This window comes from Acanthochromis polyacanthus, chromosome 21, assembly GCF_021347895.1.
Source record: "Acanthochromis polyacanthus isolate Apoly-LR-REF ecotype Palm Island chromosome 21, KAUST_Apoly_ChrSc, whole genome shotgun sequence".
NCBI lineage: Eukaryota > Metazoa > Chordata > Actinopteri > Pomacentridae > Acanthochromis > Acanthochromis polyacanthus.
Window position 1 is genome coordinate 10,866,767 of NC_067133.1, and position 27,787 is coordinate 10,894,553.

The 27,787-nt window shown below is 39.5% G+C and overlaps 1 protein-coding gene across 1 annotated transcript; it reads left to right on the forward strand.

The window, feature by feature from the left end:
* Nucleotides 1-1,470: 1,470 nt before the first annotated feature.
* On the forward strand, nt 1,471-27,739 carry si:ch211-198m17.1 (mucin-2). Its single transcript, XM_022209493.2, has 14 exons — nt 1,471-2,080; nt 15,474-17,330; nt 17,893-18,012; nt 19,634-19,732; nt 19,829-19,938; nt 20,026-20,084; nt 20,183-20,313; nt 20,414-20,548; nt 21,882-21,924; nt 23,116-23,153; nt 23,243-23,330; nt 24,394-24,592; nt 25,067-25,099; nt 26,766-27,739. The coding sequence occupies exons 1-14, from the start codon at nt 1,792-1,794 to the stop codon at nt 26,892-26,894; spliced, it is 3,330 nt and encodes a 1,109-aa protein (XP_022065185.2). The 5' UTR covers nt 1,471-1,791; the 3' UTR covers nt 26,895-27,739.
* The last annotated feature ends 48 nt before the right edge of the window (nt 27,740-27,787 follow it).

The following is a 27,787-nucleotide window of genomic DNA, read 5'->3' on the forward strand; positions in this document are numbered from 1 at the left end:
CTATTTCTTGGTCAGTATTTGATGCCAAAGTCTTTATTTGCCACCACATTGATCAAACAGATTCCTATATTTGCTTACAAGCTGTCTGCAGATCTCCAATGGGATTTTGTGTTGATCTTCAGGCCTTTGTGGTTTAACGCTTCCTTATCACCAATCTGGTCATTAGTTCCTCTGCATATTTTTGCTAGGTCTCAGCTATGGCGTCTAAAATGTCGGTATTGTTGTCTTTGAACCCTTTCTTGACTTCTTTAACTGTATGTTTCAGGTCTTGTTGGAAGATCCAATGCTGCCCAAGGACGAGTTTTCCTCTGTTTACTTTAACAAGGTTGTCTGGCACATGAGCTGAAAAACACCTCCAAAGCATCACTTTCCCACCACCACGTTTGACCGTGAGAATGATGTTCTTGGGTTTGAATGTTTCTCCTTTCTTTTGTCCAAACAATTCCAGTCTCACCTTATCCTGGTTGGTTGGGCGTTCACCATGTTGCCATCAGAAGTGCTCAGATTCGTCAGGATGGTCTTGGTGCTGATCCTTGTATTCCTCTTGGTTGCTACCGTTCTTGCCAGCCAAGAGGTCACATTTTTTGACAATGTGGAACTCCTTGTACTCTTTAATGCTATGATAACTGACACCTGAAAACATTTGAATATGGCTTTATAGTCAGAATGCACAGTTCTCTCTCTCAGTGATAGAATATAACATCACGTCACTAAGCTTTTTTGGCTTAAACCATGTCTTGCCATGACTAGTATGTGGCTTGGGAACTACCTCATCAGCTATTCTCAGTTTAAAATTTATTAAAATGCTCTAGAACATAGGAGAAATTATAAGGTGTCTTGTGGATTTGATATTTTTCATACTTTTTAAAAATTAACTTCTTACTCTTTGAACAGCCACATTGTTAAAATTTAAAGGGATATAAGGAAGTTAAGTCATCGCTAACAACTTCAACAAAATCTCTTACCATCTTCTGTCACTTGTTTGCGGAAAAAAAGTTATCGTTTAATCAGGAACATAATCATTTGCTGCAGCGGAGTACTTCTTCTACCTGTGATTGCATGAATGACATTTTCTATACGTGTAAAGTACACTTTTGTCTACAATGTACTAATACCTTAGAGACTTAGTTTCTTTTCTCATCCTGTTTTACCTTTTTTAACAAGCAAAATTTAAAATGAATAGTGTGGTGTATTAGAATGATATGTATTATAATACTGGATAGAAATTTGAGTTTAAATTCATGAATAGCACCTTTAGCACAATGTCATTACGACAACGTAATTTCCAGTCGGACGACCCAACAAGTAGTCAACGAATTGAGAAAATAATTGACAGATATAAATAATTCTGGGCACAAAATAAAACATAGAAATAGTTCAGATTCATTATTCATATCTGTAGCACAACATCTTACCATCTTTTATCACTTGTTTTACTATTTCTAGTCAAAGAAATCTACTAAATTAATTTTAAATAACGATTTGGTATGAAAAATGTGTTGCTCAAATCATTTTATGACTATATTATCGTCAGAGGAGACTTTCCTATCATCCTCTGCTGGGTTTGAGCCTGCAAATTAGTGATTGAATGGGTTTATTTCCTGACAAATGAGCAGTAAATTGGGTCTGACTGGTGGACTCTGAGGTGCAGCAGCTTCTTTCCAGGCAGAATTCACCGTATTCAGTTAACACTCTGCCCAGATGTTCTTGAGCAAGGCGCTGCGTAGTTTTACATAAATTCTGAGCTAAGAATAGAGTTTTATTGTACAGTAGAGCTGCTTTGTGTTGCTGATGGGAGGTTTATGGAGGAGGAGGAGGAGAAGGAAGAACTCTGCAGCACTAATGATGAGTGACAGCAGCAGCAGCCAATCAGAGCAGAGACTAAAGCTTTTAATGGTGTCAGAGCTTCAGCTGCAGACTGAAGCACCTGTAGCAACCGGAGGAGTCTGTCTGCACCGTTACACTCCGTTATACTCTCCATTATACTGTCCGGTACAGCGGCGGAGCGTCGTGATTACCGGCTGCAGCATGAAGCTCCGATATCTGCCCGTCGTGTTTCTCTTCGCTGCTTTCGCTAAAGGTGAGAGAAGTTTTTACTTGAACGCTGTTTCTCGGCAGCTCAATCTGCCTTTTCACTACTTTAACTGGATTCAGAAGAACTTTAATCCACGTGTGCTCTTAATTATATATAATAACAGAGGAATCATCTTTTTTTCTTCAGCAGAAATGACAATATGAGACTACAAACTGCTCCATTCTACTTAAACTCCTACATTCATAATGTTAACTTACAGTTTAATCTGCAACAATACACCACACGTGTCACTATAACCAGCAATATTTTGTGTTTTCTGTGAAACCAGGTACCTTTCTCGATCACAGAGATGTTTTGCAGCAGTGGTGGAAGTACTTTCACTCAACTATTGCGTTTTTGTAATTTTTTTAGTTGCTTTACTTGAGTTTTTTTCACTTTTTGCGACTTTATATTTCCATTTCACTGCAAGTCACAGGGAAATAATGTACTATTTTGTTCTGCTTTATTTATTCTACAACTTTATTTATTGTTCATATTCACATTAATGACAATAAATACCATTAAGAAACAAGTTAGGATGTATTACTAAAGATAAAACAAACTCAAGCTAACCAACACATGGAAAGTAGGTCAGTCGAACCACCTTTATCGGCACCAATATTAAAATGATGTAGACATTAATGCATCAATAACTATAATCCAATAATGTAATAGTATAACATTATTATGTCATACAGAATAATGAGTACTTTTAGTAACTGCAGTTTATTGTAATAGTAGTAATTTTGTGCTTTAAGTAAACAGTAATATGTTTACTTGTAGCTGAGTATTACTATAGTGTGGTGTTGGGACTTTTACTTAAGTGCAAGCTGGAGTTTTAACAGCTAATTGATTAGTTTTCAGCTTTTGAGTTAATTGCCTTTTTTTTGGTAAATAATTAATTGCTTTTAATATTTATTTTTAGAAAATGTCCAAATTCTCTGATTGCAGTTTCTTAAATGTGAATATTTTCTGGTTTCTTTCCTTCTTTGTATTTTGGAAAGCGGATATTTTTGTAGACCAAACAAGTAATCAGATAATGAAGAAAATAATCAACAGATTATTTGCCGATTAATTGATGTTAGTTAAAGCCCTAGTACAAGATCTAAGTGCTTGTTCCGCATCTGTTGCATGTACACGAGTATGTACTTTTTTTTTTACATGTGTCTGCAGTATACCCATGCTATATTTACTCAGTCTTTCTAAAAAGCAGAGATCTTCTTTTGCCATTGTATGTTTGCCTATGTATGTATATCATCTGTTATATTGTAAAGGGATATTTTCTGACTGAAAAGCACACACTGGATAATGTTTTTGCAATAGAAAATACTATACAAAATAAGAATTAAAGATCTAGAACATTGAATCATACGAACAAATAATATTTTTTGTAGAAATAAGTGTAATCTATCTCATAAATATCTATTGTTTCGAAGCATTTCACACACTACGGGGCGTGGCTAATTGTATTTATCCAGGTTTTTAAAGATGAATACAACACTTCTCATGTTTTCTAGTTGTCTCACTACATGCTAATGGGGTTTTTCCTAAATTGTCTGACTCACTGCTGCTTCAGTGTGACTCACGGCTCTCTGGGGGTGAACTGATGCTTGTCCTCGGCAGTGTGGTGAAGCTGCTGGAGGAATTTTGATGACCTCTCCACTGTATGCTTCGCTCTAAGCTGAACTAAACCCATTGGTCACTCTTTTTGCTTCACGTCGGATCATTCTGAAGTGCGTGTCCGCATTTGCTATACGATCGCTGTCATGCGCTGGAGGCCTGCAGGCTGTTTGTGCGTTTCCCCTCCTGTCATGTGTTTGCTGGTATAGAAACAAAGTTCAATGGCCGTGAAGAGGAAGCTGAAGATCCACTTTGGAGTCTGAAGTCGCCGTAAAGCGATGAAAGGACCTCCTGAAGGTTGTGTTTCTCCTCCTCTGACTCTAGCGCCTCATTTTGTTGAGCTTCCCTGTTAGAAAATCCTCCAAATCATTCTCCTCTTCTTTCTGCTGCTGCTTCCATTAACACCACATGCTGCATCTCCTCAGCATGTGTCATGGTTTGCCAGATAGTCATCATGAGGTCATTATCAGAGCGCGCAAGACACGCTCAGGAGTTAACGGACAGTTGTAGGCGCGACCCCCCCCCCCCCCCCCCCCCCTTTTTTTTAAACTTTCTCTGTCACAGAAGGGATGCAAAGTTTGGCTAATTTTCTTCATCAGTAACATATTAGTCGACACAAATTGAGCATAGCGTACCTTCATCCTCAACGAATATTACTGTTTTAGTCAATAAACACATTTAGGCCACAAAAGCAGCTATTTCAACCCACTGGGATTAAGTAACGCTGTGCTAGTCAGTCCTGGTTTGTCTAAAGCACGTGAGCTGTGGTCGGAGGTTATTAAACCACCACAGAAGATTATGTCATGGTGCCCATTGCTAGCTAAACTTCCTCAATGCTCTCTCTTCGTGAATATGGAACTACCAGTAGTGCTACTGACTGCTAAAGTCTTAGTCTTACTTTGCCTGCATTTTCTACAGCACTGAGTGTTCTTGTTGAACTTCACCCGCAGTCCGTTTTATTGTTAAAAAAGAAAGTTTTGGCTTGTTGCAATTTCAGTGCTCCTTCAACAAAAGTGACGAGTAGAGTTGTTGTAGAGGAACATTTGCATGTACTGAGATGAGCGCTATGATTAAGATGGATAATCCACCAAAACAAAAACAAAAAAACTAACTGGGCTGCTTTACTGCACGATTACAATCCTTGGGAAAACGTGAACTTTTTAATGTGGTAGGTTGCTGTTCCAGAAGTTCCATTGTTGTTTCCCAATGACAACACACAGATACCACAAACCAAGGCAAAAAACTCCTAAAATACACATCCAATGGCTGGCTTATACCCACAGTCTACATCCATAGAGTCAAACTAAAACAGTATTTAAGAGTAAGAGTCTCCCCCTAGTGGTGCAAACAGGTACTACGACTAATGTACAATACATTTTTTTACAAGCATGTAAAGTGTTTGAGTTTTTCCCATCTTTTAGAGCGTGTGGAGCCACAATACACTCTTGAACTTGTCAGTAAGGTTCATACCCCCTCTGCATATGGAAACACTGTTCTTTTTTTATGCATTGCGGAGATATTCAGTTGTCACGCATACATTGGATTGACTTTTTGCAATTTTAATGTACTTGAAGTGTGTCCTGTCAAGTGAAATGGTTTCAGTTTGGGATTTAGCATCAACAAATACTAAATATTAAATACCTCAGGTCAAATCAGGGGCGAAATAACTTGAAGTCATGGTGATGTCTTCACTTTACTGCAACATATGATGGCTAGCTACAGATCCATGCACTCATGCTTATTTTTCAGTGATTTGCCTGCAGATCGCTCAGTTCCAGTTGTCACCAGTGTTGTTTTGTGCGTCACTCAGTTCTTCCTCCCCCTTTTGTTTATCTGATATTAGTTCTGCTGCTACATCAAGCTTCCCTCTCTCTGCTCACCTTCCTCATTTCTCTGCCTCCCACCTGTATTGTTCTAACGCGCACTTCTCGTGGACCACTTGTTGCTGGTTTCTCCGGCTGTCTTTCCTTCCCTCCGTCCCTGCTGCATCCTGCTGGATTAGACCTGCTCCAGGCCAGTAAATCTCACTCTGTAATTGGAAAGCATGTGCTGGCGGAGCTTTAATTGGATATGATATGTGCAGAGGCCCAGCGAGTGAGCTGCTGCTCCAGGGAGCCATCTGTTACCTCCGAGTTAAAGTGAAAGAGCTCTGTTTGCTCAGATACAGAGGACTCATTTCTGTCTGCCTGCTTCTATTGAGGACACCACTTTAACAGGAGACTGTCTGATGATTGAGGAGCCGAATAAAAGTGAACACTATGACATAATCAGCTGGAATACATAGAAACTGAGATTAGATATGAGATCAGCCATATTTAATTTGTCCGTGATGCTGCTCCATGTTAGTAATTGTTCAATAAAAGTGGCTTTCTTTTCTGCACTGAGATTAAATGTTTGTTTGCATCTGTGTACGTCATGTATGGAGCCTTTGTCACAGCAGCAGGAAGTGGTCAGGTGTGTTGGTTATTTCTATTGTGACCCCTGCACCTTGGCGCTCTTAAGCTGTAAACTTCATACAAGAAACACTCTGAACCCCAAACCAGCTAGCAGGAATGAAAGAGATGTTATATTTTTTTTTAAAAATACAAAATTACACCATTTATCAAAGTCAGAAACTGTGAAGTGCAGAAAAATAATTAAATTTTCAGCTTTCTAACACTCCTTGAACTTCTCAATGGTAACATTCTCGCTCTTTTGTGAAAAATCGTGATATTTCATCAAAATCACTTTATTCTACGTGCTGTTCTACATTATTCTGCTTTAAAAATGCCAAAAATAAATTGACTGTAACCTGATTCTGTAAAAAACTAAATATTCTGCATACCTTGTTGCAAGTATGAAGCCATTAGTGACTCAGCTGTGAGCCACAGTCACATGACAAAAATTCAGGGACTTTTCAGATGAACTGCATTCAGTGTTTACACATACACACGTGGACAAAATTGTTGGTACCCCTCAGTTAAAGAAGGAAAAACCCACAATTCTCACTGAAATCACTTGAAACTCACAAAAGTAACAATAAATAAAAATTTATTGAAAATTAAATAATCAAAAACAGCCATTACTTTTGAATTGTTGATTAACATAATTATTTAAAAAAACATCCAAAGAGCCCAGAGCAACCTCCAAAGAAATTAAAGGTGAACTCCAAGGGCAAGGTACATCAGTGTCAGATCGCACCATTCGTCGTTGTTTGAGCCAAAGTGGACTTCATGGGAGACGACCAAGGAGGACACCACTGCTGAAAAAAACTCATAAAAAAGCGAGACTGGAATTTGCAAAAATGCATGTTGACAAGCCACAAAGCTTCTGGGAGAATGTCCTTTGGACAGATGAGACCAAACTGGAGCTTTTTGGTAAGGCACATCAACTCTGTGTTCATAGACTCAAAAACCAAGCATACGAAGAAAAGAACACTGTCCCTACGGTGAAACATGGAGGAGGCTCAGTAATGTTTTGGGGCTGCTTTGCTGCATCTGGCACAGGGTGTCTTGAAAGTGTGCAAGGTACGATGAAATCTGAAGACTATCAAGGCATTCTGGAGAGAAATGTGCTGCCCAGTGTCAGAAAGCTTGGTCTCAGTCGCAGGCCATGGGTCTTCCAACAGGACAACCATCCAAAACACACAGCCAAAAACACCCAAGAATGGCTGAGAGAAAAGCGTTGGACTATTCTAAAGTGGCCTTCTATGAGCCCAGATCTGAATCCCATTGAACATATGTGGAAGGAGCTGAAACATGCCATTTGGAGAAGACACCCATCAAACCTGAGACAACTGGAGCTGTTTGCTCATGAGGAGTGGGCCAAAATACCTGTTGACAGCTGCAGAACGCTCATTGACAAATACAGAAATCGTTTAATTGCAGTGATTGCCTCAAAAGGTTGTGCAACAAAATATTAAGTTATGGGTACCATCATTTTTGTCCAGCCCTATTTCATTAGTTTGTTTTTTAAAATAATTATGTTAATCAACAATTCAAAAGTGATGGCTGATTTTGATTATTTAATTTTCAATAAATTTTTATTTATTGTTACTTTTGTGAGTTTCAAGTGATTTCAGTGAGAATTGTGGGTTTTTCCTTCTTTAACTGAGGGGTACCAACAATTTTGTCCACGTGTGTAGCAGTTTGGTGGCAAGTATGAAAAAAAAATTAACAAAGTAAATAGTAAAATATCTACAGGATTTAAAGCCCCCCCTTTTTTGTGCAATATTGGTAACATCTGTAGGTATTTGGAAAAATGCAACCAAATTTAAGCTTAAAATCATGATACTTTATCAAAATCACTTTAATTTACATATCTCATTCACAAATGTGCTAAAAAAATAAACAGTTTATACTATCTAAATTCTGTGGAAATCTAAAAATTCTGGATTCTGTTGTGCAACCATGAAGCCATTAGTGATTCAGCTGTGGCAAAGAGTCACCTGACAAAAATTCGGGGACTTTTAGGCTGGACTGCAGCCTGTGTTTACACAGAACAGAGAGCAGATAAATATGAAAACAACTTAAAAATGTTAGTTGTAAAGTATCTACAGCATGTTGAGTCCCCTTTTCTTCATTATTTGGTAACACCTGTGAGAACATGGAAAAACTTGTACATTATAATCCCATTTTTTAAGCCATTTTTTGTTAAATAAATATAAAAACAACAGTTTTTCTTTGATAATTTATGGGAGTAAATCATTGCTATACTACATAAAACACATTTCTGAGTTCTCTCTCTCTTCTAGTCATGGTTGTTCTGTTTCCATAGAGGAGCAGGACTTTATATTGCCATGAAAAATAAACTAACGACACCAAGAAAACTGCTTGGAGTTCAGAGGGTTAATTCACTGGTTGTTGAAGCAATCTTTTCAGCTTTGTCCATCAATATTTTTGCTTATATTTTAGTACTGATTTCAGCTGTATCCTCAGCTCTTCACCTCCACATTATGAGTGTCCTGTGATCAGGACCGTCAACACGAGACACTCAGCTGTTGGTTAATAAAACTAAAAGCTCCCTCTCTGTCCCGTCCTGAGGGAAACTGACCTGCATGTATCTGGAACACAGGACGGGGCACCTTTTAAATACCAGGAGGTCATAAAGGAGTTTGTAAGACATGTTGGCTCTCATTAGCTGGCAGAGGGACCCAAAGCGTGCACGGTAATTATCTGTCCGGTATGCCTGCAGCATTCTCCGCTTTGATCAGCCTGTGTCAGATGTCATACAACATGATTTCTGAAACACATCACTGCAGGTCAGGGCCTCCGCATGACTCCTCTGTCTCCTAATGAGATCCTGCTTTTTGGCCTCAGGCTCTTCCTGACTGGTGGGTCACAACCTGTCAGTTCAGGTCCCGCTGTGTGTTGCAGGCTTTAATCAAGCCGGTGTGATAAATTTCAGGACCGCACTTTCCCTTAATCTGGAACAATAAACCGCCGGTTGTTCGTCTCAGGATTGCTTCTCTGTGGCTGCTATCAACACCCTTTATTCTCAGGGAGTGGCAGCGCAGAGAGGAAGTTTTGTGTTTGGGGAACTGGATCTGACAGCCGGTTCATGTGCAGGTACTTAACAGTGAGCGCCGTTGTGTCGCATGAATAGAAAGTCCCCTGAAGTGCAGCGCCGAGCTCAGACACAAAGTCGAGCTCCGTCTCTCTGTTAGTGATCTGAAGTGAGGCGAAGCTTTGACAGCTGGAGGCGGCGATCTCCCTGGCAACAGATACACTCTGTTTGATTTCCGCTTCGACAAATAAAAAAGGGAATCTAGAGGTGTAGAGGGGAGGCGTGGTGGCTTTTAGTGATTTATTTTTTTTTAAATAGCTGGAGTCCAAGCAAAGCCGGACCTTCGTGTCCACATCCTCCTGTTCGCAGTTCGACCTTAGACCCACTTGACACCCTGCCTGACCCAGTCATCCCTTTTGTGTCTGCAGGGGATTATCCGGCTGTAGGTTAAATCCTCAGAGACAAGGCTCCCTGTTAGACGCAGAGTGCGCTCTTAATTACTCCACTGTTTTAACAGTATTGCACTAACTTGCTGCCTGTATGCGTCGACGTAACCTCCTCCAGTCGCTTCGCAATCGCACACTTGACTCGCAGCTCTGTCGCAGTCAGAAAACCAAAGGCCTCGGGCTGCTACCAAGTACTTATGTGGTCTGTGGTGAAGTGGGAGAAGCTCAAACACACATTTTTGTCGCTGTTGTTCAGTCAGATTGAACTATGGAACCTTGTTTGTGCTTTATTCTGTGTACTGTATGCATTTATGGCTGACATTTCCATGTTATTGTAAATAGAGAAGCAAACTGGTTGAACAAACACTCTCTATGTAAATGACAGTAAAAAGAGAACCACTGTGTTCAGCTGTATCCATAAATGGACTCCGGGTTTTTATGACGTGACCATGACATTCTCTCACCTCTGTCTGGATTGTTTACGGTTCTTTGTAGCAGAAATCTCTCATTGTATCAGGAACCTTTGTTCAGTTTCACCATTTCAAGGTTTCAGCTTCAGTGTTTGTTGAAGACTTAGTGTTAACCCTCTGAACTCCAAGCTGTTCCTGTGAGTTTCTTTGCTCCTGTCACATTTATACTCACTCTGGGCTCATTTTTCAATGCAATATAAAGTCCTGCACCTCCGTGGAAGCAGCAAATACATGTTAAAGTGCAGTTATAATGCCATTAGGAAAATCAGACAAAAACGAAAGTGGAATTTATTTGATTATATATTTATTATATTAAATTAACCTAGAATCAACATGAACACCATTTTTCAAAGTGCCCACAGGTGTTATCAACAATGGGAAACAATAGCAGCCTCATACACTACAGAACATTTAATGTTTTTAATTTGTTTTCCTACTTGTCTCGTTATACACAGTTAAGCTGACTGCTGCTCACAGTTCAGCCACTTGTCTGTTTTTGGTTGCACTGAAGTGTGCACAAACTACAAACTGTTTATGTGAATTGTTGATTTTTGGCAAATGTTTAATCAAGACATGTCGTAAATTTATCTTGAAGAAATTTCTGGAGTTTAAGCTTAGATTTGGTTAATTTCATCACGCATGATTAGTTTAAAGGTCATCGGAAAGTTAGAAATTCAGCTAAATGTAAATGATGTGAGTGAAACAGACTTCTCTTGTAGATTATTCATGGAAAACAGTTTGTTTTTCCTTTATGTATTTAGAAGCAAATATATTTACCCTGACTATTGCACACATCAGGTTTTTTACGCTGCAGTTATATATTGTGCGATGTAGAAAGGTCTCAAAGGAAACTGTAAAGCTGAGCCTTTCCATTGTCAGTGTAGTGATGTGGATTTACTGGATGAATCACAGAATGTAGGACGTATCATATTAGTTTTATGCTGGCATTACTGACAGGTGAGACTTGTCTTATCTGTGTAGTAGCGGGTGATACGGATGACAATATTGCACTGATCAAGGTAAAGTTTATTAAAAGAAACCATTACCTCATTACTGCTGTGACGAAATTTATCTCTCGCTAATGCTCTGGCCTTTATCTAGTTGTTTGCAATTAAAATCTCTGAAAAACACTGATAAATGTTCTTAATAAAAGGATTTATGATGAAGAGAAATGTTTTGGTGCAACATTTGCAGGCAGGGAGGCAAGACCTTAAAATAACTAGCCAGCCGGCTTTACTGCGTTATCCAACCCTTTGTTAAAAGTCTGTAGGCTGCTGCCTGGAGGTTGTTGTGGTTGTTTCCTGTAGCAAAGGGGATTTTTAAAACAGTAGATAGTGCGAGGGAAATGTTCGCAAATGGCAGGAGTACATTTGGTGAGTCAGCCCCATCCGAAAACATCCCATGCTTTGTCTATTTTACTTTAAATGGGACCATAATTTACGAAATGAACTTCATGCTGTGTTGAACAAGGTTTGAAACTAGCCATTGAGACCATAAACTCATTAGAAAAATGTTGACTGAAGTAACAAATCAAGTGAGATGCAGAGTGACTTTGTCATTGGCTTCTATATTCTCTAACGTCTTTTTCCAGACAGAGGAGGTGCCTCCTGCTGGCAGATTTAAGACACTTCTATGTCTTTTTTGCAGCATTCAAACCACCTAAGTCAGCCAGCACCCATCATTGCAGGTACAGGGTGACCCAAAAGTTTGGAAACAAAGTTTAACGGCAGTGTCTATTTGTGTTGGGGGTGCATGAATTCACTCTTATTTTACCCATTTTTGTTATAGCATAATGAAATAACTTAAAGCATAGTATTTGCTGAGTGCAATAAATCGGAAGAAAATTAATAGAACCATATGGTACAGGTATGCTGGAGCATAACTTCAAAATGCAGGCCATCAGTGTCAGATTTCAAAACTCTTGATGGTAAAGTATCTGACAGTTTTAATTTTTTTAAACATCCAAAAATACTATGAGGCAACATTTACTGGCCAGTTTGAGGAACCTTCATTAGCATGAATGAAGATACATTCCAGAAGATACCAGTGTAACCAGTTGGTGGAAACGTTCACAACTTTGTATAAGAAACAAACATGAACATGTCGAAATATGTTTGTTTGTTTTACGCTAATCTGTTACTCTTCTGAATATATCTGTGGTACTGATTTATTGAAATAACATATTATTTGGATTATAGACTTTTCATTTGTTTCCAATCTTTTGGGTCACCCTGTATGCGGCCTCATGTGGGCGCTGTCCAATTCTTGTTGACATCTTTCATTGACCTTGTGGCATTTTCGACTGAGGTCAAGAAAATGTGGGATGGGATGTCATTTCTGGACTATTCGACTGCGATCAGGGTTTTCTTAGCTCAAGCATTTGAAAATACCTTGGTGGATTTGTTGTACTTCGTAGTGAGGCCTTAAATGCATCCAGCATAGTTTGTATGTTAGGGAACTTGGCGTCAAACCATCCAATGAAGGTCAAAGAAAAGTGCTTTGGAAACGATGGGACACATTTTCCACTGCAACCTTTTTATAAAATGTTTGCTTGCGAACATTAGCATTGAACATAAATTGCAGCTGAGGCTTAGGGCAAAAAACATACTTAAAGAATGAATAAGAATATTTTCTTCTTTTTTCCCGTAAATCTAACAGTAAGCTATAGTTGTATTCAGAATAAGTGTCTCTCTAAGATGTCCTGTCCTCACCGTGGACCCATGTTCAGTCATTATGATTTATTCAGTGTTCGATTAACAAACACTTTCCTCCTGAGTGCACCATTAGTCAGGACACAGAGACAGATGGGCAAACAGTAAACTTTCCATTATTTCTTTCAGTTATGAGGAGATGAAAGACGCCGATAAGAAATTGGTTTCTGGACACACACAGAGCTGATAAGGCTGTTTGACAGAGTTTGAGTCCACACACTCAGACTTAATGCTTCTTTTCTTTATTTAACTGCCTCCTTGGGACTCCTTACACGCTGATTGATGATGTGTGTTTAAAACTGCATTCCTAAAATGTTCCTGCTGGCACTGAAACATCTCGACATTCGGCCACTTTAGTGCAGCAAATCCCGCATGCCTGACTAATCCACAGGTAGGCGTGTAAACTGAAACTGGCCTCGGTTTCTGTAAAAGCGACAGGAGTCTTAAAAAACGGCTGCAATGTGGTGATTTTTTGATACAAGCTAATAAAACGTGTCCCTGTGAGGTTTTACAGAATTTGAGGTACGCAGGAATGAACCTTTGATGCTTTGAAACACGCACATCCTTTCAAAGGTTAATTAAAATGTAACACAGGGAGAAGATAATGGGCTAATTTAAAACGGAGTCGGTCAGATCTGATCTAAGAGGTTTTTCATTAATCTCGATCTCTGGTTATCCAGTAAGATTAGTCCCATGTATTTAAGTCTTAATCTAGAACAGCCAGTCCCAAATTGATACATGTGTGTTTTACAGCAATGATCTCACGCTATGCTGCTTCTGCCTCTCCTTTACTTTGAGCATTAAAACGTCATGTACTTCCACCTTTTCTTGCTTCCTCATCTGTCACATGTGATTGCATAATGTCGTATTCCCCTCCCCTTATACATAACATGTCAGGGTGTGCATGTGTGTGTTCATTAAGTGCATCATACCCATAAACAGCTGCTGTCACAGGGTGTTCTGTGGTTTTTCATCTCTAAATGAGTCTTGGTTATTAAGTGATAAAGACATTAGTTCACCCAGGGCTTCATGCGCACAGAGAATAATCAAATCAAGTTCAGGATCTGATATAAATCTTAATTTTTACATCTCGGAGATGACTTAGTGGAGGGAGCTGTTTGTGGAGGGCGTCCACCCATCTGGCTGCTGGTTGTATGTCGCTGAATGCGATCGTTCAATGCATACAGATGAGGAGCTGAGGTAAACAGGCTGAGACGCCATTATCAAAAAACCTCCTACTGTTTGTATCCTCCTCCAGCTGTCCTCCGGCTTCCTCTGTTCCCCCATAAACTAAAAGTGGAGAGTGTCAGCGGGCTAAGTGGGAACAGGCATCAAAACAGCACACTGAACAAACACACGTCAGCTCTTTGCTTTGAGGTGTTTAGAGCCAGTCGATGACGCTTTTCTGTTTGTACACAGCCGTCAATTGCGTTAGTTGTTATCTGCAGAGTCGCACCTTCTGTCCACTTTTCTATACACTTGAAGTTAAATGTTTATTAAAGAAATGGCTGTGATTGCAACCTAAGCTCTTAAACTGAGATAAATTGAATCAGAGTTGATAGTGACCCATTAGTGCTTACAATCCTTCATAAAGTGGTGTTTTGTTTTTTGTTTTTTTTAGAAATTTCCCAAGAATAAAATCAGATATTGACAAAAACAAGTGCTGAACTGCAGGCTGTGTATGGAAACACATTAAAAATCTATGTAATATAATATCTATAGTATGTAGATATATCTGTAGGTGTAACATCTTGAGACACTTGGAAGAATGTTTCACATGTTCATTTCAGTTTTTTTTTGAAAATAAAAAAACATAAATAGTAAAGAATTCACATATGTATCATTTATGTCAATATAACTATGACCATTGCTTTTCTAGCAATGGTTGCACTGCTTCCATGGAGGTGCAGGACTTCAAATTACAGTAAAAAAAAATCGCCTTCTGTGATTAAAAATGCGACCAGAGCAAAAAAGAAATAAGCCTCATTCAGGGGGTTAAATTAAAAATTGATTTTTATGTGAAGTGTATTTCATAACTTTGATCCTTTTATTGTTTTAGAGCCCTAATGAATCTAACAGGAAACACTGAAAAATTAAGTAGCAAAACTAAGATCATGTTAACAGTATCCTACTTGATAAAAATACTTCCAAATATTTAGCTTCTTTTGATGGTTATATTTATCTTTTTAATAATCTGACCATTTGCCAAGATAAGTAAATATTACAGAAACATGATCTGCATCACAGGCAATTCTGTATAGACTGGGCAATTATTCATGCTTTGAACACTTTGTTAATATTCACACCTCCCATTTGCTGTGAATTTGAACATGTGAAGACGAGTACATTGATATGGAAATACTTGCTAATTCATAGATTATTTATCCAAGCTAATTAGCATGTATTAGGGCTACACAGTTAATCAAATAATCATTTGGCTTCTAAAACTAGATGAACAGCAGCGTTATTGAGGTTTAAAATCTGTTTTGTTGGAGATTTGTGGAGACTAGAGGCTTGTCTGTGCATAGCTATAAAGATTTTTAATAGCATCTGCCACTTGTTGTTTTGGTTTACAGCATGCACCGTTTTGGTTCACTATAGATCTAGAGAATTTGTCCTGTCCGATTGAAAACTGTTGACCTTTTCTATGCTTCTTTTGTAACTGTAGGAATGACAGAAACTACGTCTGCACAGACAACCCGAACCACCATCTCCAGTGGGATGACAAACACAACCCCTGTACCTGCAAGTACAGCTACCACACACAGAAGCACAACTACAAGCTCACAGATCACTCCCACAACCAACAATGCAACTACAAGAACACCAAACATACCCACAACCAAAGACGCAACTACAAGCACAAAGGTCACACCCACAACTAACAACACAATGACAACACCACCTGACACTCCTACAGCCAACAGCACCACCAAACCAGTCACTCCCACAAGCAACAAGATAAGTACAAGCACATCCACAACCAACAACGCAACTACAATCCATCCCACAACCAACAATCCAACTACAATCCATCCCACAACCAACAACGAAACTACAGTTCATCCCACAACCAACAATCCAACTACAATCCATTCCACAACCAACAACGCAACTACAATCCAACCCACAACCAACAACGCAACTACAGTCCAACCCACAACCAACAACGCAACTACAGTCCAACCCACAACCAACAACGCAACTACAGTCCAACCCACAACCAACAACGCAACTACAATCCAACCCACAACCAACAACGCAACCACAGTCCAACCCACAACCAACAACGCAACCACAGTCCAACCCACAACCAACAACGCAACTACAGTCCAACCCACAACCAACAACGCAACCACAGTCCATCCCACAACCAACAACGCAACTACAGTCCAACCCACAACCAACAACGCAACTACAGTCCAACCCACAACCAACAACGCAACGACAATCCAACCCACAACCAACAACGCAACCACAGTCCATCCCACAACCAACAACGCAACCACAGTCCAACCCACAACCAACAACGCAACCACAGTCCATCCCACAACCAACAACGCAACTACAGTCCAACCCACAACCAACAACGCAACTACAGTCCAACCCACAACCAACAACGCAACTACAGTCCATCCAACAACCAACAACGCAACTACAGTCCAACCCACAACCAACAACGCAACTACAGTCCAACCCACAACCAACAACGCAACTACAATCCAACCCACAACCAACAATGTAACCACAGTCCAACCTACAACCAACAACGCAACCACAATCCAACCCACAACCAACAACGCAACTACAGTCCAACCCACAACCAACAACGCAACTACAATCCAACCCACAACCAACAACGCAACTACAATCCAACCCACAACCAACAACGCAACCACAATCCAACCCACAACCAACAACGCAACTACAATCCATCCCACAACCAACAACGCAACTACAATCCATCCCACAACCAACAACGGAACTACAATCCATCCCACAACCAACAACGTAACCACAGTCCAACCCACAACCAGCAACGTAACTTCAGTCCAACCCACACCCAACAACTCAACTACAATCCAACCCACAACCAACAACGCAACTACAATCCATCCCACAACCAACAACGCAACTACAATCCATCCCACAACCAACAACGTAACCACAGTCCAACCCACAACCAGCAACGTAACTTCAGTCCAACCCACACCCAACAACTCAACTACAATCCAACCCACAACCAACAACGCAACTACAGCGACCACACAAACCAGCAGCGACACAACTCCAACTAGAGTAACTACGGCTGCACCAATGAACTCTACTAGCACCACTCCTACGTCTGCTGCTACACCTTTGTCCTCCACCGCGAACACAAACACAACGCTCACAGCTGGACCCTCAACTTCTACACCTGCATCCACCTCCAACTCGCTTCCACCGAGCACCTCCCCAGGCAGTAGCACCGCACCCCCCACCGGAAACACCAGCACTCTTAATCCCTCAGCAGCAACCCCAGGAGGTAACGCTAACAGCATGGTGAATGTTGATGTGTGTTCTTATGAATAATGTAGTAAAACATGCAAGGAACATGAGTAAACCTGCACAAGGCATTTTTATGTGTCAAGAATTCTGTGCACATTAAAAGCAAAACTAATTTCATTTCTGCCCCCTTTGAAGTAGTCTTCTTGTGCAGGGATGCACTCCTCCCAGTGCTCCTGCCACATTTGGAATGTTTTCTGAATGTGCACTGGATCTTCTCCACTGTGTCAAAATCCTTAAGATGAATATCACTTTAGTGAAGAATTCCTCGAAAATCCACCCAATACTTGATGAGATATTTTCATAAAAACAAGAAAGTCAACTTCATGGTCGAGGAAAGTGATGCCTGTAAAATGACACAACACATTTTGTGATGAATTTGCAGCTTTTCATTTGCATAATTGGACATTAAAGAACATGATAAATTGTCCAAAAATGAAAATTTGTGCAGCTTTCACAGGGATAGCAATCTTTTGTTCCCAACTGTACAAACAGTATAACATGATATCTGTTCTTGGAGTAATTGATTTCTATTTTTGAAGCTACAACCACCACTCCGATCTCCAACACCATCACTCCAACCTTCAGCACCACCACCGTCCCACCGACAGAAGTCACCACCAGCAACACGACCACAACGGCTCCGCCTCCCCCTATTATAGGTTTGTGCCATTGTCTAATCTGTTTAATGTCTTTTTCTGTGTTTTATGTGCATGTGTGTATGCAGGTTTTCACTCAAATGAAACACTCTAGAGGATCATTTCAATCATAAGCAGGAAAATATGACTGATTTGTTTGGATTTGCACACAAGGAGCCATGCATTTTGTGCTAAGATAGTTTAAAATGACAAAATAGAAAAGACTGGAGGTTGCACTGGAAGTTTAAGAAGCCAAAATCCTTGAAATTTAATTGAATTAAATGACAATGTAATACCAATGTGGCCATGTGAAAGTGGCCAGTCACAGGGCTCCAGACTGCAGCCAAAATAGTTTAGTGTGCGAGTTAAAAGTTCACGTTGCTGCATTCATATGTGTGCATGATAATCATTAGGTTGTTTTGGTGCCATTCTGGCTGTCATGGATAGCTGCTGCATCTGCCATTGTGGTTAAAAGTAGTACTTTGTCCTCTTGACTGAGTCAGTCAGTCTGTCCCTACCTGGTGCCTGAAGCATTTGTCTATTTATCTCTATTGTTTTCCAAAGAAGAACTGTTCTACTGCAGAATGTATTGAGAAACAAAATAGGAAGAGGCAGGAGGAAGCTGGTTGAGTGAAATATCCAGACTCAGACATAACTGATGAGTTAAGTACAGGTGAGGGCAGGAACGAACTGAGCCAATGAAGAAAAAAAGCTAATGCAGTATTAGTGCTGCAGAACTAAACCCACACTAACAACAAATTTGATTTTACCCTTCCAAAGTCATGTGAAGATGACCAACCGCGACTTTCACAGACAACTCTGCTCATAGAAAACAGCCATTATAAATAAAATAACTTGGTTTTCACTGTAAGTCTGACATTTGAATACGTTTTTTCACAATTTTTACAATCATTTTTTGGTCTCAGCTGTTTGAGCTGCTGCCCTACAGCAACTTAGTGGAGACTATAGGCTCCTCTGTGCACAGCCGTCTAGCTAGCATTAACTGTAGCCTGCATTTTACATCTGTGTAATATGGCATTGATCAACAAGCCAATGGTCAGTAAATGAGGACCTCAGCCTGTATCCAGTTAATAGGAATCATTGCAGACAACCTCAAGGTATCCCGTGGTTCACATGTTACTTTAAAGAAAAAGGGAAAGCCAGTGTGCAACATAATATGCAAGTACCTGCAGAGAATTAACACCTGAATCTGCAACTTCCTTCAGCTTTTTAGACCCTTATTTTTAGTTGTAGCTCATTGTTTAGCTGCCATTCTGCATTATTTTTGGTCACAGCTGGTGAAGAAAGAGATGCTTTTAGCAGTGAAGTAACAGTGTTTTCCCATAGCAGCTGCTGGAGACCAAAAACAGAGCGAACACAGCTAAAATAGAAAATATTACCATACAAGTATTGGATTTGCATGTGTCATGTTACCAGAGACTTAAAATGAATGATAATACTGCTGGGTGTGTAAAAATGCAACTGTTTTATTGCACATTAACCAAAAAACTGATGTCGATGTCTTCACAGCTTGTTTCTGCTGCCCTCCAGTGGCTTTAAAAAAATCTAATGTTGCGTGATAAAATCAGTTCACATTAGAAAACGCTGAGTTGTTTAATGGATCATTTTTCTTCTCTCATGTCAGTGTGTCCCGCTGTCCCGTGTCCACCAGAGAGCGTTTGTCTAAATGGTACTTGCCAGTGTCTCTCTGGAAGCTTCCTGCTGAATGGACGTTGTACACCTGGTAAGAACTCCATACCTCTTCAGATGAAAGAAAGTCCTTGCTGTAACAAAGATCATAATATGCTTAAATGCTTCTTTTTTCGTTCTCTTCACTCAGCCCAAGTGTTCCCAGGCCAGCTTCATATCGTCACGTTGACATTTCAAGATGAAATGCGTAACAGATCCTCGAGCATATTCCAGACAACAGCGGCGGAGATCTCAGCAGCGGTGGGTCAACAGGTCACGGAGCGTGTTGAATAGCTCTTATAAATGCTCCTTTCTTCGCCATTAAACCGTATTTATTCTGTTTCGTAGCTGGAAGGTGCCCTCAGAAATCAGCCGGGTTACGTACGCTCTGATGTTGTGCAACTTGAGTGAGTGTTTCCTCTCGCTTCTGCTCCACAAAGACACTATACCGCATGTAGCAAAAAATTTTAAAGGTCTGTCGATGCTCTTTTTTATGATTCTCCAGGCCAGGAAGTGTGCAGGCAATTGTGAATAATGTATTTCAGCAAACCAACGCCACTCAAGAGTCTGTTGATCAGGTCATTAGTCAGGCTGCAGCCAGTTCAGAGGGACTACTGGCCAACGCCACGTTTACATGTAAGTACCGATTGTACGCAAGTCAGTGGTTCTATACATAATTTATTATTTAAAGTAGATTATTTTCTTACATGTCTGTCTTTTGCTCACTCTGCCTTAGCTACAAACTTGTGTAACCAGGAGCCATTACCTTGCGACGTCTCCACGACACTGTGCACAAACACAAACGGCCGAGCTGTTTGTTCCTGTAGAGATGGCTACATCTCCATTGTGTACTCAAACACCAGTTGCAGAGGTAAAACTGGAATGTAATATTCTTTAATTAGCTTCTCAACCCTCGGAACCCCAAAATTACACAATTTATTCGACCTCCAAATGGTAAAAAAAAGAAAGAACTTTTTTCTGACGGTCCTTGAAGTAGTAATTTTAAAAATCGTGGCGTTTCATCACTTTATTCTATGTGTTTTATTTAAAAATTAACCAAAAATAAACAGTTGTACAAATATAACAATTCTGCGCTCATCTGTGCATCTGTGAAGTTATTAGTGGCTCAGCTGCAACCAACAGTCATATGACAAAAATTCGGGAACCTTTTAGTCAAACTGAGTTGAACTGCAGGCTGTGTACACATAGCAGATTAAAGACAAGTATAGAAACTAATTAAAAATATAGTAAAATATCTATAGTAAGCAAGACTACTGTTTATTTCAATGTTTGTAACAACTGTGGACAAGTGCTTTACATGCTGCTTCCAGATCTTTTCAGTTTTTGTCGAATAAGTCATCAAAGAAAGCCAACTTTTGTTACTTCTTTCTGCATAGTTTAAGGTATTAAAACCACATTTGTTTTAGTTCTGTGTATTTCTAGTCATGGTTGTGCTGTTTCCATAGAGGTGCAGGACTTTATATTGCAGGGAAGAATGAGCGCACAGTGAGTAAATGTGATGGGAGCATTAAAAATTCTTAGACGCTGCTTGGGGTTAAACAAAACTAGCGTTGTGTTTAAATGGACAGATTATAACTCTTTCCAACGTCCTTCTGCCATAGAGCTATACATCATTAAAACCTCATGTATGGACTCTAAAAGCTGACAACCTGCAGCGTTTGAGAATGAACTCAAGTGAAATTTTCTTTGCCGATCTACAGTCAAGAAAACTGTAACAAAACCTCCTTATCCCTACTGGAAAACTCGTGTGTGGGAATGAGGGAAAGAAACAACAGGGAGGGAGACTCTCAGACAAGGTCAAGAGCTGTCGTCTTTTCTCCAAACCGACCCTTGAACCTCACTTCATTTGTCTCTCTAATTTATTTCTTTTTAACGTGGACGTTACCCTGGAAACGCGTGGAATGATTGCAGCGTTGCCTCAGTGTGTCGGGTTGTGACCAAGGAGATCAGCTGTAGGAAGAGCTATTAAAGAATAAGACCTTTATAGCTTCAGATAAACAAGACGTACTGTTGTTTGGAACAGTCATCATGCAGCCTTCATGAGGAACAGGCTGTGTGCGTCTGCTTTGATTGCATGTCCAGCCAGGCGTAGCATATGTTTCCATCCACCGTGGCTGAAACTGTAGCTTGTTATGTTCTCGTTGTCAGTCACTCAGTACAAAACATTGTGTTTCTTTTTGCAGCGTGTCCAAGTGGGGAGAGAGCGGTGGGGGGTGTCTGCCAACCGTGAGTACACGCAGCTTATTTTCTGTTTACAGGGCAGGTTTTACATGTGCTATCAGCACAGGTGTGTAAATATGTGTCAGGTGCATGTTGATTTGATGTTCCTGGCTCCACCGTGTGGATTCAGAGTTGCACTCCATTAACCTTCTGAACCTCAATACCTGCTTAGGATTTGTAGGCATCTAATATTTTAAGGAATGACCCAAAGTTCACCATTTATTAGAGGAGAAACTATAAAAACTGAAAAAAAAACTAGGATTTTCAAATTACTTTTGGCTCTTTAATTAGTCTTGTGACACATTAATCAAATCTGAAGTTAAAATTGGGATATTTCATGTCTCATTAAAAGATATCATCAAAAATTAACTATTCGCAGCAGTCTGAGTCTGTACTTCTCAGTGTAACTGAAAACCCAAAGAGTAATGCATCTGCGACGTGACGAGTTATTTATTTCACAAAATTTGAGAAATCCTGATATTAACATGGGCTGCATAGTGGCGTTATGGTTAGCACTTTCGCCTTGCAGCTAGAAAATTCCTGGTTTGTGTCCCGGCCTTCCTGGAATCTTTCTGCATGGAGTTTGCATGTTCTCCCTGTGCATGCGTGGGTTTTCTCCAGGTACTCCGGCTTCCTCCCACAGTCCAAAAACAAGCTGAAGTTAATTGGTGATTTAAAATTGTAGGTGTGAATGTGAGTGTGATTGTCTGTCTGTATATGTAGCCCTGTGACAGACTGGTGACCTGTCCAGGGTGTCCCCTGCCTTCGCCCGAGTCAGCTGGGATAGACTCCAGCACCCCGGGGCGTTAATGAGGATTAAGTGGTCTATAGATAATGGATGAATGATACGAACATATACAACCTAAATATTAGATGCCTACAAATCTTGTCACAAAGATTCTGTGATGTTTCGACTGAACATGCCAGGTGTGCTTTCACAAAGCAGAGTGTGGAAACAAAATGAGACTGAAAGGAAAATAAAACATATTTGGTCTGCTGCATGGCCCATGGTGAAATATCTTTCTGGAATTGATGTGCAGAAGAGTACAGAAAAACTCTTGAGTTCATAGAAAAATGTAAAGAGTTAAATTTTTTACAGTGTGTGTAGCAACAATTTCTTCGCAAAAGTCACCAAATTTCCAGAAGCTGTGATCCTATACAGAATTGAAATGTGAATATCTCTGTGTTTTCTTTCAGATGTGCGTTTGGTTACGCTGGTTTCAACTGCAATGACTGTGAGTGGCAATGCAGTATAAAAAGTGAAATGAGGTAGCAGCAGAAGCCACATAAACCTCTGAATGTGTCTTTAACTGTGTGTTGACAGCGTCTCTGCTGGCAGTCGTGGTCATTTCCTGTGTTCTAGGAGGAATTCTGCTCATCCTCATCCTGGCTCTGCTCATATTCTGCTGCTGGTGAGAAGATTTCAGATCGTTAATCCTTCTAACATTAACACCACTAGTATAGAATTAATTTTATTTAAGCAGTTCTACACATAGTAAAATTGAAAAAAGGCTCTGCATTGTGCAAATATTAGCCACTGTACTTGTGTGAATGTGGTTTGGGTCATTTGATTTGATTAGTTGTCAGTTTGAGTAATTATTAAGAAAAACTGGTTTAGATTCTCTGATTGCAGCTTCTTAAATGTGAATACTTTCTGGTTTATTTTCTCCTCTATGACAGAAAACTGAATATCATGTAATTGTTGGCATTTGAGGGTGACGGTATTAGCTTTGGGAAATCACCAAATACATACCTACTAGAATTTTCAACTTGTTTCTTTCTCAATTTCTTTATTGTCAGGAAACAAAAAACACTTCATGAAATTACTGAAGCCGGCAATGTGTTACTTTGTCTTCAAACGGCCATAAAGTCATTCTCATTAGCACTTCATTTAATACTCAAGAAACCAAGGGAATAATAAGAGTGGCATTATGGCCTTATGATGTTCTTTAAAATATCTATCTGCTTAAGTATTTAAAATATGGATGACTTAAACCCTGCAAAAAAGAAAAAATACAACCTCACCTCACTGTAATACATACAAGAGCTAGGACCCCTCAGTATTATTAAGTATAGAGATTAATCTGACTAATTAAATTTAATTTTAGTCATATTTACAATATACTTTCTGATTTCTCTATCCTGTCTTTTTCACTTTCCATGAAACTCACATCCTCATATTACAGATATAAGTCTTAAAAATAGATTATTATATAGTTAAACCCATTTTTTAAATGTTTTAGCAAGGCTCGGTGATTTTCTTGGCCAATATAGCTTCAGCAAACATTCTTTATTACCTCTTTTGGGGACTATTTTGAGTCTCATATTTGATGTTTTGCTCAGTATTTATAACAATAGAATGATGTATGTGGGATTAATTTACAGTCAATGTTTAATACTCCAGTTCAGTATCTGAGTTTAAAAAAATCAAGAAAAGCATATAATAATCAGCATTCTCTGCTTTCTGTACTTCAGGACGAGATGCTCGCTAAACAAAACCGACTTCAGCAGCCCCAGTCCGTATTCATCGGGTGAGGGAAACCAGCCGTGGCCGACTGGCATCACTCCGATCCCTCGAGCCACAACTCAATGGGACGGAGCTCCATCCATAGAGATGACAGAAGGGGGCAGCACTCACAATCTGGTGGACAAAAAGCACCAAAGCAATGGACTGGTGAGTTACTACGGTTCTTCTTCTATCGTCTCACCACTTTTCTTAACAGAGACTCACAGTCTTTCACCCACTGAATCATGTAGTTTGTTCAGTGTCGTCCCACCGTTGTGCACTTGCGTACTAACCCGCTCAGAAAACATGGAACTGACAGTTTGCAGGTGAAAAATCTTTTCAGTTGTAGGTTAAATTTAGCGAAATTAGAGGAATTAAAGCTTATTTTTAACAAGTCTGACTTGCTTTTTTGCCAAATTTAGCTGTTTTTACTTTACACAACTTGATTTTTTTTTTTGACCTGCAAATCAACCCCTCCATGCTCACTGGGCTCATAACCATCCAGAGACAGATCAGGCGTGTTGATGCTGTATTTTAAATGCACATATTTAACCCAATCACGTAGATATTGAAACACACTGCTAGCACATAGCCTCCCTCTCGTGCTCCCTGCTTTGCCTGACTCCTAGTATGTTGCTTTAGGGGTTTCAGCTGAAGCCGAAAGGATGGAAGAAGGTAAGGCCTGGCTTTGCTTTCAGATCCTCATTTGCTGTGATGCATCCCTGCTGATAATTCAGACCACAGTGGGAATAAGGGTGATGGTCTTTCCGGGTGATGGGAAGCTTCAAGACTGATCTCTTGTGGAAAGCTGCATGCTTTCATCTAAACTCTAAATCTAGTGAGTGACAGTTCAAAGAAGCAGGTCTGATGGTTAGTTTGGGAATAGTCATGGAGAGTTTTTCAATCTGTAACGGCGACTACGGTTAGCCTTTTGAACCACAAGCAGCTCATGGGCATTTTTTTTTCTTTTTGCTCATTTACTATAAAATCTTGCACCTCTTTGGAAACAGAACAACCATGAAGAAGGGGAGAGAAATGTCTTCTAAACAGTATGCCTGAGCTGTATTGACATAAATTATCAATAAAAGGAAAAAGAGTTGACTTTCTTTTATTCGTTATTTTACAAAAATTGAACAACCAAGAATCAGTATGAGCAACATTCTTCCAAGGGCCAACAGGTGTTGCCAACATTGGGAAGAAAAGTGTCCCTTCATGCTATAAATATTTTACTACTGATAACTTTAATTTGTTCCCTTGCTTTTCTACTATCTGCTGTAAACACTGCCTGCAGTTCAGCTGAATATTCCCTGAATTTTTGTCACATGACTGCTGTTTACAGCTCAGTCACTAATAGCTTTACAGTCACACCAAGGAGCGCAGAATTTTTTTGTTTTTGACAGAATTTGGTTAGAGCAAACAGTTTATTTTTGGTGAATTTTGAAATGACACACATAGAACCTATAAAACAGAAACTATATGAACAGAAACCTTTCTAATGGTCACTTAACTAGTCATGCTTTTATGTCAGAACAACTAACAAATCTACGCTTAAAAATATGTAATTTCACCAAAATCACATTATACTACATGACTCATTAAAGAAAGAGCATTTAACAGAGTCTGCACAAAGCCAAAAAATTCTACGCTCCTTTTCCTAACTAAAAACTCATGAGTGACTCAACTATGGCCAAGAGTCATGTCACAAAAATTCAGTGAATAGTGAGAGAAAAGCAAAACATATAATACATAAATGCAGCACAGCTTAAAAAAAATGGTGTTGAGAAGAGCAAGCTGTCTGAAGATGCATTTTACATAGTGAAATATATTTTTAAGTGCAGAGTAGCACAAAAAAAAACTCAAAAATGGTTTGTAGAGGTTGTAAAAATGGAGCATTTTGACCACCTACGAAAACTGTCTCTTTGAAAAATAGTGGTTTCATTATGTTTTTGTAAAATAAATCAAATTCCACTGTTGTGTTTTTTCCCCCCTTTTTAAAAATGATTCATGGCATTATAATTGTGTCACATTACACAAAAGTGATCGTTAAGTTTTCTCTATTTCTAGCTGTAGTTTTTCTGTTTCCATAAAGTTGAAAAATGAGTCCACAGTGAAGGAAAAAAATGTGACAGGAGTGGAAAAAAATGCCCATAAACTGCTGTGGACATGCATTAGTAAATTAAAGTGATTTTAATTATATACAACAGTGTGACAAAACACCTCACGGATAATTACTTCACTTGGGGTTAAATGTGTTTGTGTGTTTGGTTTTAATTGGTGTTTCTTTGTAAATGTGTAAAATCTCTGTGTGTGAAAGAAACTGACACTTCTCCTGACATTTCAGTCGGGATCGTATGATCTCGCCCCAGACGGACTGAGGACGTTCAAAGGTAAAAACCCGTCCCGTTACTCGTATCTGGTCCAAGGACACGAGAACCCCTACTTCCTACCAGGAGACGAGAGTAAAAACTGAAACTCGCGAAGAGACGAGGGACACGGGATCAAAAAGAAGTCACTGGTTTGAACTCACGGACATTTCCTGAGCTGGACTATTTTATTTGTGATATTTGCTTGGATTAATCACAGAAGACAAGCAGAGCTCAGTGACCAAAGAGAATCATTTATACAAGCAAGAACGTTTTTTTTTAATGTCTGCTTTCAATGATTCTGACCAGTAGATGTCGCTGTTGCGCTCTAAATTTAGTACAGTAGTGTTTTTTTAAGGGTACATTTGACCTTTTATGCTTTTTTTTTGGTATTTTTTTATGCTTTAAAGAAATCATTCTGTAGACGTTCAAACTGGAGACTCCTACATTACTAATTGCACTAAAGTGTCTGTTAAGTTTACCACCGTTTTTTCTGAAATCAAACTGAATGTGGGACTTTCTGTGGCTCCTAACTGTTTTTTTTTTCTTAAGGGTGTGATTATTTTCTAGACAAACAAATCTTGAAGTGACTAAAGGGGCTGGATCCCTGGTTGGGAGTGTTTTTAAAAGGGATTTACTGTAGCAGTCTGCAACTGAGAACTCCGCATTTGTTGAAGCTGCACTTGCAGAAATGTGCCTGTTATACTGGTCGCTCTGACAAATAGGAAGCATTATGCAAAGCTGCTGAAGAAGCCTGTCTCTCGGATGTGCCAATTATCACTTGTATACATTTCTTTCAAAGATTCTATACATATATAAATATATTTATCCTTGAGTGTCTGAGAGAGAGTTCACTATTTTATAAGTGTGTAAAGTTTTTGTACATAATTGAAGACCTCTGGGCAGAGAATGTGTGAATTTATGCTGTGGAAATAAATTAATTTAAATGCAACAGACATGTTTTAGAATCATTTGAACTAATTTCAACTTTTTTGCTCGC